The 13523-nt window shown below is 46.4% G+C and overlaps 1 protein-coding gene across 13 annotated transcripts in view; it reads right to left on the minus strand.

The window, feature by feature from the left end:
• The window catches only part of ENOX1 (ecto-NOX disulfide-thiol exchanger 1), a 568976-nt gene that overhangs the window by 100001 nt on the left and 455452 nt on the right, over positions 1–13523 (minus strand). For all 13 annotated transcript variants that reach the window (XM_032314929.1, XM_032314937.1, XM_032314924.1 and 10 more), the window contains one exon: positions 2998–3182. In XM_032314929.1, coding sequence (XP_032170820.1) covers positions 2998–3182 — 185 coding nt within the window. The remainder of the gene's footprint in view (positions 1–2997; positions 3183–13523) is intronic.

Here is a 13523-nt window from a genome sequence, read left to right on the forward strand (position 1 = left end):
TACAGTGTTACCATGGATACAAGCTATTATTTCCTTTTGTGTGAAATCTCTAATATTAAATGGTGACTCACATGTAATATCGGGGTAGACTCAGAAACAACCAAAGTCACCCAAGGGTTTTTAGCCTTAGCAACCCTGCCCATAACATTTTCTTCATGAACATAAGAGAAACTATAATGTCAGTGAAAATATCTTTAAAGAACTAAAAGAAGAAAGGATAAAAACTTTTTGACTAAACTTGACAGCAATTCTAAAAATGGCCGGCTAGTTTAAAAGCTGTGAAGACTGTATTTTCTTTTATTTGTTACAGAAATAATTTCCCATAGATCAATTCCTGAAACAACAACGTGTGGGAGGCTAACTTGTCCTCTAGCTGTTGACTTTCCTGTGAGATCATGGTTTTCTAATTAAGAAAGTGGATAGTGGGTAGATCGAGAGAAAATTTAAAAATCAGCAGAATCCTTTGTGGTAGGGCTCAAATTAGCATGATATGGTCATTTATTCAGAATGATATAAAGGTAGAAATTGACTCCGAAAAAGCACATATTTTTGAACATTATTAAAGCTGTGTTGCCAGAAAGACTGCCATGCAGCCACCTAATAGCCACTAAAAATGAAAATCATAGTTTTTGTCACTGAGGGAGTGCTTCCCACGTTACTAGAAGGAGCTACACGTACCTCTAGGCTGTTGGCTTCCTATCTATGGTCCAAGAATCCAGAGCTCCCACAGACTCCACGTTAGTCCTTCTTCTGTGCTTGTGTCCATTATTCTGACATTCAACAGGTGTATTTGCCTACCATGTGGCTATTAGTGATTGAATTATGTCCCCTCAAAATTTCCATTTTCAAATCCTAGCCCCCTGTGCCTCAGAATGTGATGTTATTTGGAAAAAAGTCATTACAGGTCTGATCAGTTCAGATGAGGTCACACTAGAACAGCACAGGCCCCTCGGTCCTATACAAATCGTGTCCTTAGGAAAAGCAGGAGTGTGGATGCTGACATGCACAGCAAGAAATGAAGTCAGAAAGCAGGGTGATGTGTCTACAAACCAAAGACCACCAAAGACTGCCAGCAAAGCACCAGAAGCTAGGGGACAGAATGGGGAGCAGCCCTCAGCAGAACCAAGCCAGCCGCCACCTGGATCTGGCACTTCTTACCTCCAGAACTCAGACGACACATTTCTATTGTTCAAACCAAACCCTATGAAACCAAATCCCACAAAACAAAACTGAAGTACCCTTCCTATTGACAAGAAGATTCTGTCAATGTCTCAGAGGCTGCAATAGCCGAACACTTCCTCTAAGGGGCTGCAGCTCTGCGGTGACCTTTGCCTTGGCTCCAGTGTGGACCAGGCTCCCAGGACCCAGCACTGACTCCCCAGCATGCTTCTCCTTGACTGACGAGCTACCCCCTATCTCCTCAGACTGCCTTCAGACATGAGTCTTTGAGCATCATAACAGTTTTATCAACTGGAAAAGCAACTGAGGCAAACTTTCCTAGAGGAAAAGAGGGCCCTTTGCATGAGGTGTGAGATGGTAGCCGTGGTCTCGGCCTGGCATAGCCGTCTCTGGGGGAATTGACAGACAGGCTCTCCTGGCAGGGGCGTCGAGGCACACCCAGTGTCGGGACACGAGGACAACCCCGGGAGCCTCACACAGGAGCCACACACACCCATTTCCAAGCACAGGGACCTGAGCAGCGACTGTAATGACATTTTCCTGGCGAGCACTGACCTCCGAATTGCACTGATTTGCCTAACACACACTGTGAAACATCAACCAGGCCTCAAAGCCAAGACTCAAAAATGGCTATAAAATGGCAGGAGATGTTTAAGACGTAATTTCTGTGACTTGGTCATTAACTTGTTTCTATCCCAGTCTGCACATCTTTTTTTTATACCCTTTCCTCTAAATTATTTTTCCCTGTTTGGCTAATGTTTCTATAGCAGTTACTTCTAATCATTAAGACACTTCTGTAGGCAATTCGTGCTCCTGATCTTGGAGAGCAGGGGAATTAAAACAATATCCTACTTACTATATAGTTTGGTTGCCCATCATTCTATTTACATTTCCCTTGTTTAAATAAAAACAGTTTTTCCCCCAGAAAAGAGTGGTTAGTTTTGTACATTCTGAGGGGTAATACAGGATACCTACGTGTGACAATAATTTGTGCCGTATTGTTCCATAGCAACTCGAAGGCTCAAACACTAGAATTCTGTCAGAAGTCACTTGAGATTTTTCAGACCTCGATCCTGCTATGAATCTTTGATTCTATTCTCCATCTGCTGTGCTGGGGTCTCCCATCCCCTCAACCTCTCACCGCCCACACTCTGTGCTCCTTCTCCCTCCTCCATTGCCCAGTGACTCCTGTCTCTTCCTAACAACTTCCACAGACACATCTTTAGCTTCAGTGTGGGAGGCTGAAGTCTGGCGCTCCTTCGCAAAAGCACAGATACCACCCTGTTCCCAAAATCGCCCACTCTGGTGCTTCAGCCACTCCATCAATAAACATCTTAACTGCACAGTAGCATGTTCATGAGACCCGACTAGATCCTCCCTATAATCCAGAAGAAGTGAAAACAATAGCGTTTACATTTACATGGAGCTTGGAAACAAGCTCACCATGCCTTTGTAAAATCTGTTGGCATGCTTTCAACTTAGAAGTTCTCAAGGACAAAACACCCTCGTCATGATCCGTAAGGATTTTCTGACCATTTGCCACGAGGCTGAATTCCAGCCACAAACCCCTCCACCTCCTCGATTCTCTCGCTTAGCTTCCAACCTCAAGGGCATATTTCTTCAACATAATTCTTTAGCTTTGCTGTTTCTCCACATTCTGCTCCAACACCCACTAGCACTTCCCTTTCCTTGCAACTCAGTGTCCAGTTGTCCTTTCTTTTCCTTCACCTTTCCCGGCAAATGGCTGCCATTTTGCTTCCACTTAACACACACGTCCCTCTCCCTCAGACCAAAGAGAACGAAATCTGGGCCTAGTACCTGCTGCATGCCTTGCATGGTCTGCTGCAGGAACTGGAGCTGCTGGTCCTTGGTGACAGTTTCCTCTGTTCGAAAAAGCTGTTCCTTCTCTTGTTTGAGCAGCTCTACCTCGTTCCTGTAGGCATCCAGCTGCCAACGGAGACTGTCGTTCTCCTCCTTGAGGGCGTAGGCCTGAGCGGCCAGGGCTGCAACACAGAGTGAGCTCAAGTCAGTCACCTTCCTGCTTTGATGGGGGTGGGGGGGTGGGGGGGGTTGTGGGGGGTTGTGGGAGGAGCAGTCACTCACCCCAATTCTTACCATTAGCCCCAGCTCAGAGACATCCCCAAAGGCCTTGCCCCAGGGCTCTTTAGTTTGCAGTTGGTGGGCATGACCACTTTGGGGATTTTTATCTATTCTATTTGTCTTGTTGTATGGAGGAATGTTTCCTGGGGGCACAGGAATAATTCCTTCCAAAGGCCCATCTCTTGACCTCTCTCTGAGTCCAAGGCTCTAAGAAGTCCGGATGGTGGCTAAGTGGCGACAGCATCGACAATTCCAAGCAGCAATCACACCCACCCCTTTACTGTCCTGTTTCTGCAGCCTGGCTTGGCGGCTCGGGGGCCACTTTCTCTCCAGCAATCAGCCATTCCACAGGTGGAGGCCTGCGGCAGCGCTCCCAGGGAGGGAGGAACTGACAGGCACGTCTTTCCTCCCTCACAGTGGCTGGGACACATCAGACAGCTTATTTGCTCACTCCTGTCAGAAGGGTAACCTGGTTCCATTTGTTTCACACATTAAAACTCTGAGTCCCTACAAGGCTGAGTGGTTACTCAAATACCCATTCTTGAAACCTAAAATTCCCAGATGTGGACTTGGACCTCACGCACATCTCCATCTTACCAAGAGACAGAGACTATTAACACAGGGTCCTCCACACCTCAGAGCTTCGGAAACAGCAGAGACTGAAGAAGAAAGAGTGAGTGGTACGAACGACACTGAAGATGGTTTCCAGCTTAGGGCTTTTTGGTCTCTCCAGTGATGAGAACCCTCGGCTGGACGCATACCAAGTGACAGGCCCTGAACCTAGGGCTTTGTTTGGACTAAGTCCCTATTCAATCAAGTCTGCTCTTAATCCCCCTCTTTACAGGTGAAAGAGGTGAGGCACAGAGAAGTTAGAGAACTCTTCTCATCCCACAAAGTAAGTAGCAGGAATAGTCTTGGGGCACCTGGGTGGCTTAGTTGGTTAAATGTCCGACTCTCGATTTCAGCTTGGGCCATAGTCTCATGGATTGTGGGATCGAGCCCCACGTCAGGCTGCTGCTTGCTCAGTGGGGAGTCAAAGATTCTCTTTCTCTGCTCCAACCCCAGCTCATTCTCTCTCTCTCTCTAAAATAAATAAGTAATTCTTAAAAAAAAAAAAAAGTAGCACAAACAGTTTTCAAGTCACTGGGCTGTTCTGCCAGTCTGGGTGTGTTTAGTTCTTACTAATTTGAAACTCCTTGTGAATTTTCTCCTCCACTCTCCTACCAGTATCCCATACTTTCTCCCCCTCCCATGGCAAATTCATGCTCTACTGTTGTAAGCAAGATAAAAGTGGAAGAGAAATTTCAAAACTTAACAGAAACTTCTTCAAAGAAGTGGCTTCCAGTCTGTAAGGGCAGAATGTGAGGCCTACTGTGCGGCCGGTTCTCAGTGTGTGCTCATCTCTACCTCTCACTTCCCAAAACCAATCAGACAGCCTGGAGGTCAGCCCCCTGTGTGTTCTAACTTCACGTTGCAGTACACTGACAACTGATCTTCACAGAGGTGCTCTGAAATCCCTATGAATGTTCTCCTCAAGTATCAAACATGAAATTACATTAATAATAGCTTTATAGTTGAGTGGTCTATGGTATTCTGCTTTGCAAAATGATTATGTATAGTACACAGGAAAGACTAATCAAATAGAACATGCAATTAACCAGAAAATTCCCTACCTCAAACCATCAGGGATCAATTAGTCAACAAGCATTTATTGCATACGGACTCTGTGCCCAGGCCTGTCTGGGCATCTTGGATCACAAAAGGAGGAGCCGGAATAGGTCTCTTCTCTCAAGCAGTTCAGAGTATGAGAAACTGATTCATTTGTAAAGAAACCAACACATTCTGGGGAAGAGGGTTCAGACCGATGCCTGGCATATAGTAGGAACTTAATGAATGTTGGCTGACCGAACAAATAAATGGGCAACTTAGTGTCAAGGACCTAAGGAGCTGCGGGAAGAGAAAGGAAGACATAGATCAGAATAATAAAAGAGGGCTTCAGAGGCTGGAAGCCCGAGGATCTGGGAAGGACGTCTCAGCCTAAGCAAAAACCCAGGCAGGAGAATGGGAGAGCTACTACTTAGGGCAGGGAAAGCGACTATTTGAGGCAGGAAAGAGAGAAGCTCCATCCACAAGGCAAGTGTTGGTCTGCAGGCAGGGAGAGAAAGGTGAGCCAGGTTTGGTGATGAGAGGGGGTGGAGGCTCAGAAGTCAGGCCCGATTCAGTGCAGCAGCCAACGGAGAACCACTCCAGGTGCCTGGGCAGTGAAAGGACACTACGAAACCAGTGATTTAGTAAGATTGGTTTGGCAATGGTGCGTGGAATGAACTGGAGGCTGAAAAGAACGAATGGAGGAAATTGTATTTGGTGTCCACGTGTGTGCAAAACCAAGGAGCAGCCAATTTTACAGTTTTCAGGGACGTAGAAAATCAGAAATGACCCAGAATATGGGCAGGAGCGTGCGCTCGTGCTTTTTAACATCACGAGGCCCAACTTCAGATCTTGTCCACACCCAGAGACACCAACCCCTGACAACTCAGTTTACCAATCCGCAAGGAAATGGCTGTGAGGCATCGTTTGAGAGGGATGCTGTAATAGGGCAAAATTACAGAAAATGCAAATGATGGAAAAAGTGTTGGCACTACATAAGCACATTACTACATTTAGTAGCATTCAAAGACACTTAAGTCATTTCCTTAGGAAGCTCTATTTGGCCCTTTTTCAATTTAGAGTGGCATTTTTATTATCATAACTGATAGCAGGTGTTTGTGAAGAAATCGATTAGTATGCAGGGATGGAAATTACATTTTCCAAATGAATTGCATAGTCTGCAAGATACGCGGAAATCTGTGTAGCAAAATGCAAGCAGCTATAAAGCATGTGCCAGCAACATTATTTAAATAAATTATCTGAACATAAATACATATAGGAAAGTGCACCATCCATTATTTCATGGGCTCTTCTTAGAAGCCTGTGGAATGGCACTGCTGACAGCTCTTATTCTTGGCTGAGCCGAGTGACCACTGTTTCTGCCAAGGAAGAGACAATGCTGTTTGCATTTCTGGAAAAGGACAGTGATATCATTATATTAAAAAAAAAAAAAAAAACCACACACACCAAAAAAACAGCAGTTGTAACTCTGTAACAATCCCCTCCCCCCAAATCAATACCATAGCCAATCCCATCAACGTTTTTGTAACTGAGGCATATAACGAATTTACATTCCTGATTAAATGATTTCAAGCTTGATATTTGAAAAAAAAATGGTTACTCATGTGGCAGCAAAGTGGTTATTTCTGAAGAGTGAGAAATTGTGTATTGACTCCACTTAACTTCAGGACACCTGTTTGTACACATTATTCAATGTCATGCCTCAGCCCTGAATGTAACCTTCAGATGAGGCTTCCTACAACACACTATATTATGTTTCTAAAAGAAAAAAGACCCTGATAATTCCTACCTTAATATTATTTTTTTCAGTATGTTAAAAATTCAGAAACTTGAAAGTTCCACTTTTTCATTTCTCTCTCTTTTTTTAATCTTTAGTTCTTTCTGGGACACTATATTAAACAGTTTTGAAAAATGTGTCATCAAGCTTCCATGATAAAATTTACCCTTGAGAGACTACATAATAAATTCACTATTCAAATAAGCGTAAGGATTAAAAATAAACTACAGTGTGCATCTTTTAGTAAGAATCCCTGAGGAGTGCACTATGTTTCAATAAATGGAATATTTAGCTAAGAGCCAGCCTATGTGGATTACCAATTTTCAATAATAATAATAAAAAGAATACAGTAAGACTTCAGTGTAAACTATTCTCCTGACTACAATTAAATCTTCCTCTGGTGACTATAAAGGTGCTCCGAATCCAGTAGTGCCCATGGATTATCATTGGTTCACTCACCAACCAACAGATTAATGAAAGGCTCTATAAAGAAACTGCGGCATTGGGCGCCTGGGTGGCTCAGTCAGCTAAGCGTCTGACTCTTGATTTCCACTCAGGTCATGATCTCAGGGTTGTGAGATCAAGCCCTGAGCCCCTTGTGGGGCTCTATATTCAGTGGGGCCTCTGCTTAGATTCTCTCCTCTCCCCTCTGCAAAAACATGCATGTGTGTGCTCTCACTCTCTCAAATAAGTAAATAAAACAAATCTTAATTTTTAAAAGAAAAAGAAGCTGCAGCATACACAAGGGGAAGGCCAGTGTGGTTGTCAATTCATACTTGCTCAGGCCTTAGAAAACTTCTGTTACTGGATTTTCCAAATGGATCACAAATGCAATAGCAACGTAAGAAAAACTCTGCTAACCAAGATTAAATTACATTTCAAAAATTAGCACTGGGCTACTAAAATTACCAAAGTGACATTAGGGTAGGAAATTGATCCCAAGATTAAATTGCACTGCTGAAAGGAGAGATTTAAAGGTATTACAGCAGCTTGTTGTACCCTTTACTGGATTCTATATAAACCATTATTCTTTATATTAATTATGGTCAAAGTGACCTCTTTGTGTCTCCTGGATTACTTACTGTGTTTCCATGGGAACAGATAGTGGCATGCTTAACTTCTTTAAGTAAATAATCTGGTGAAAGCCTGGAAATCTCTCTCTTACTAGCCTCAGCCAGCCTCAGAAAAATAATTAGCACTATATGAAGAATGTAAGTTATTTTGGGTTATGTCCCAGTAAGCTGACAGTATGTTAATATCTTTTTCATGCTCAGGCGAGATGTAACTAAATAATAAAACACTTTAACATATTATTGCTAACAATATCTGGATTTCTCAGGGACTGTTCATCTCGGCTTCTTTGGGGAACTCTGTGTTTAGCATTCTCCCTCTGCTCTGCCAGATGTCCCCCTGGAATGCCGGAAGGGTGCTGTCAAGTGGGTGTTTCTTTCCCACATGCAGAGAGTCTCTTCCGAGGATTTCATCAGCTGCAGCCCAGCTAGGCAGTTGTGCTGATAGGTCCAGAACGCAGGATGATGTGGATGGATCCAAAACCCAGAGAACAACCTCACCATATGTGTTGCCTACCAGTCCCTGTGATCTGGTGACTTAATTACTCCCCAGGCTCCACCTGGCTCCCTGCACCCAACCTCTTCTTATAGGCTGCCTGGAGTGGGGGTGAGGGGTGGAGCTTGCAGAGACCACACACTAGGTACCCCAACTCATGCCCTTCCTTATTTAGTGCAGTGCTGTTCCCAAGAGGTGACTGCCCCAGAGGCTGCCACGGGAATTTCTCTCCAGTGGGGCACAAGGGAGTGATGTTTGTCTTCTGAATAATCCGTCTCTTCCCGCTGCTGTAATGGGCCTGGGTCTCTGAATTACCATAAGGAAGAAAGGTGCCAAAGACCAAGCATATCTGCTTTGAACTCTTCTGTGTTCAAGAATAAACTTTTTGTTGCTGTTAAAGCCCTGAAAATGTGAGACTTATTAATGAAATAGCTGGTGTTTGTCTAATGCCAGTAATGGCTTACATTAGGATCCCCTGGTGGGCATGTTGAGACCCAGACTTCTGGGCCCTACCCCCAGAGTTGGCAATTTGGTGTGTCCGGGACGAAGCCTGAGAAACTGCATTCCTCAGTTTCTCGGGGTGGGGGGGCGGTGCTGGTGCTGTGGGGGTAGGGGGTGCCCTTGAGAACTGCTGCTCAGACTGGCACTCACTCACTCTCTTGGTTCCTGAACTGGGGCAATGGTTGACTTGCGTGGACAGATTCTGAAGGAACCACATGCTTGGCTTGTCGTTCCAGTTTCCCTCCTTGACCTTCGCCTGTGTGAGCCCCAGCTCCATGCTCTGCACCAGGGAGGGCTGTCCCGCCCCAGCCCCATTCCTATGCCCTGAGCACCTCCTCATCAAGTGAGGGCGAGAGCACTCCTTTCCCCATCTTCCCCAAATAAAAGTAGCAACAGCAGAGCAAGAGCAATGGTGGTGGTAATAGCTAACCGTTCTGACATGCCAGGCTACCGGCTAAGCATTTCATCTGCACAATCTCAGTGAACAGAATTACTGTTTCTGTTCTACAGATCGATGGAGCTGGGTTTGAGAGACACAGGGGCTGGGCAGCTGGCGGTGGTGCAGGGCTTACACTCAGCACATGTGACTCCAGAACCTCTAGCACGGGACTGGGGTAGCTCAAGTGCAGCTCAGAGCTGGTGCAGGAGAGAGCGGGGAAACCAAGGACACCACCCTCGCAGCAACTTTGTTGCTAAAAGAGAAAGAGCAGTCCATTGTGGCAAGGTTTGGGGAGTGTTCTGCTTGAGCCTCTATTTAAAAGCAGACACACATGTATCTTCTGTGGGAGAGTCGCTGCGGAAGGACCCCTCTGGCTCAGACCACGTAGGGATCCTCCTCCTGCTCTGTGTCTCTCTCCTCCAAGATGGCCACGCTGACAGTAGCTAACTGCTGAGCTCTTGAGCCGCAGTCAGTTAATAAGGCTCCCGTGGGAGGGCTGAGTCCATCCCACTCATGCTGATCTTGGGGTCTCTCAAGGACCAAAGTTGGATGCCCCCCTCCCGTCTGACCTCACTTGCGTTGTTACTGTGGCATGCGCCTTTTGGTAGAGTGCAGGTGGTGGAAACCTCCCTTCTCAAAGGGTCCTGTCCCCAAAACCTCCTCTGAATGGGCTGAGGAAGCCCCAGGACAAGGCCCAGGCCCACCCTCAGAGAACCAGGGGAAGGCGTGGGTTCCTCCAGTGTCCTGGCTCGGAGTTGAAAGGCACGGCGGCCACCCGCCACACAGCCAGGCTCCTGCCAGCCAGCCTCCTACAGTCCCGACAAACTGTAATCGATCTGTTTTTCAGTAACACCTGTATCACCGCGGAAGCAGCAATCTTCCTCAAATTGCTCACGGAAATTCCTTCTGCTTCATTTTTGCAGGATTATTATTATTACAACTTAGCATTGACATAACATTTTATATTTGCAGTGTGCATTATAGTCTGCACATTAGCTATTATTAGGGAGAGCTAAACAGAAGCACAATGCGGTGTCTATTTCCATCTTTGTGTGAGGCCACTGGAATAAGGGTAATTTTGAGAGTGCAGGTAAGCTAGATCCTGTTATTACAATGGCCTAAATGTGAGTCTGGAGGCACAACGGGCAGCAGGTGACTCTGGAAAAAAAAGAGAAATGCTCTGTTTCTCCCTGCATACAGCTCTTCCTAATGAAGGGGTCTGCAGCAGCCATGGCTGCCAGCAGGAGCCGATGGGTGCAGACACTACTGAGAATTGACATCAAGCCTTCCTGCTTTGCCACCAAACTTCTTATCCTCTGATGCTGCTCCCAACTCCCCCTCAGTGTCCTCAGGGGAAAATAAGCAAAGGAAAGAAGCTTGCCCACTTCCTTCGATAGTAGGTGATGTCTGCCATTTAAAATACTGGGAAAGGTGCTCTGTGGGCTGAGGGATGCATTTCAAGGCCTTAGACAAGCACCTATCAGCAAGCCCTGCGAATTGTAACTTTCTCTGGGCCAGGCACAGCCCCACCTGACCTCAGCAGCTCCCCAGCCAGCTGCAGGAAGAACCTGCGATAGGTGTGGATGTGGTGGCAGCCAGTAGGGGCTCTCCCTACCACGTGGTGTGGAAGGAGGCCCAAGGGAGAGGAGGCTTCTGGCTGCGGAGGGCTGCCGAGAGAGCCTCTTTCCTGAAGAAGGTGGGGAGAGGGTCTTCAGGTCAAGTTCACTGAAGGGAAGCCTGAGTGGAGACCTCTTTCACAAAGGACCCAGAAGTCTCTAGGAGAAGGGTCCCCCAACCCTCCCAGGCAGCCAGGGCAAGATCAGGGGGAGGGAAGGAGGGAGGGGCTGGGTTGTTGGAGACCTAAATTCAGGCCACAGGTATCTCAAGAGGGGATCCCTCCCACCCCAATTCACCCTTTTGACTAAACTTCAGTTTTCTTTTTCACTTTCAATCCCTATGCTGATTCCTAAGATTCAGGGCTACCTCCCCCCCCCCCCAAAGGCTTTTAATCATTTTTTTGTTAAGATTCTATTTTTGTTAAATTTCCTTAAAATATTTTGTTAAGATATTTATTTATTTATTTATTTATTTATTTATTTATTTATGGGGGGAGGGAGAGAGAGAGAAACAGCATGGGCAGGAGGGGCAGAGGGAGAGAGAGAACCTCAAGCAGATCCCATACTGAGTGTGGAGCCCGATATGGCGCTTGATCCCAGGACCCTGAGATTACAAACTGAGCTAAAACCAAGAGTCAGATGCTGAACTGATTGCACCATCCAAGAGCCCCACCTTCTGAAAGCTAAATTTAAAAATTCTCTTTTAGAGCAGTCAGGCTCAGACCAAGGTAAATCACACAATGACACATGTTTCTAGGGGTGGCCACCTCTCCCTTGGCAGTGGCTCCCACATTCGCAGACAGAGCGCCTCCCTTGGGGATGGTACTGCATCACTGGATTTTGCTCTGTGAGACTTCATCCTAACTAAGCAGTTGGTCTTGGCCAAAGAGAAATTTAAACAGCAACCCTTCCCGTTACCGTGTGAGGACTGTCTCCTCTTTCCCCCACTAAACTGCAGATTCCTTTCCCTTTTAACAAATGGTCACTTCTAATTTTCTTCAAGAAAACTTCCCCTCAAGAGGTGATGATTTCCTGCTCTTACTAACAGCCTCTCCCCCAGACACGCAAACTCACAGCCACATAAAACACATCCATACTCTGAAATGTGAAATGAAGGTCAGCCCCAACTTAAACAACGTTCTCAGATCTAGGCACCATCTAGGGCAAGGAAGGCAACTTAATCCACAGAGTTTTTATTTTTCTAACACCAAATACTTGGGATAACAAAGATGAGTTGTAAAGAAACCCTTCTTCTCTCCTCAGTTTTTGTTTTATATAAACGTTATCCAGTCTATCGCAAGAGAACCACCAATTTGCTCTTAAGCTTGGGGGGGCGGGGAATGGAGGCACGTGAAGGCATGTCCTCTCCACCATCCTGGTCATTAGTGTTGAAACTCATTTATGTGCATGTATTTGTGCCTGACATTAGTTAGAATCCCGACCTCTCTAAACATATCACCACAGTAGGATGGCGCTCGTCTGATAATTAAGGCTGGTATTCCTCAAAGTTTGTTCCACGCGCAGCCTTCACTTGTCCTACTTTGGTAGCTCTTAAATGAGGATTCCTGGACCCATCCCAGACCCTCTGAATCTGAGTAACTGGAATGGGGCCTGAGGATGTGCAGTTAACTACTTTCTAGGGTGGGCGGAATGCATGCCAACATTTTAGAACCACTTCCCTGGCTTTTTAGGGACCAGATCCCCCATTTCTTCATGCTTTCTTCTTTTTTCCAGCCTTATAAATATTTCATTATTTTTTTGACACCTGCCTTCTCTAACTGCTTTTCTGTCATTAGAAGGACCTTGCCTGTCCAGCTGTGACCATCCAACATGGCCGTCTCGGCCTCTCTGCCACCTGCCTTGCCTCCTCACATTTCATGAATCTATCGACCTGTTCCTCTTGGAATGCTACTTACTGCCTCTCCCGTGATGATATTGTGACTGAATGCTTTCATAAATCCTCCAGGCAGTGTCTCCAAAACACATTTTTCTGATCTACTGGGTGTTGTTGTGTATTACTTTTCTTTGCAGGCATATTTCTGGAGAAAGTTCCAGTTGCAGCCGATCTGTGGCTTGCACGCAGGAGATACCCAGCTCAACCTCGGTGTTCTGTGGGAAATAATGACCCCTTACCAGGACCTCAGACCAGCTTCTTCCTGATGAGACGGGGCCCATCCTGTGCGCCCGCTCTCCCCAGACTTGTCGCTGGATCCTCAGAGGCTTTTCTCTTTGGCACGGGGCCAGGCATCGCTGCTTCCTTCTCTCACCACTGATGGATAAGGAAGAAGTCCCTGGCTATTCTCCTAGGGTCTGAGAAAAGCTGAGACTCTGTTCCTGGCCTTCATCACATCTTTCTGCATCAGATTATCTTCATTTTTTTTTTCCTTCCTCCCAGCTAGCCTTTTCCCCATTAGCCACAGGGTACTTCACTGTTCCTCACACGGATATGATGGGGGTGCTGTCCACCCGTGTCGTGTCTGCCATACTTAAACTCAAGAAAGAGCTCTTGGGGCGCCTGGGTGGCTCAGTGGGTTGAGCCTCTGCCTGCGGCTCAGGTCGTGATCTCAGGGTCCTGGGATCCAGCCCCGCATGGGGCTCTCTGCTCAGCAGGGAGCCTGCTTCCCCTTCTCTCTCTGCCTGCTACTCTGCCTACCTGTGATCTCTCTCTCTCCATCAA

Source organism: Mustela erminea, chromosome 15, assembly GCF_009829155.1.
Source record: "Mustela erminea isolate mMusErm1 chromosome 15, mMusErm1.Pri, whole genome shotgun sequence".
Taxonomy (NCBI): Eukaryota; Metazoa; Chordata; class Mammalia; order Carnivora; family Mustelidae; genus Mustela; species Mustela erminea.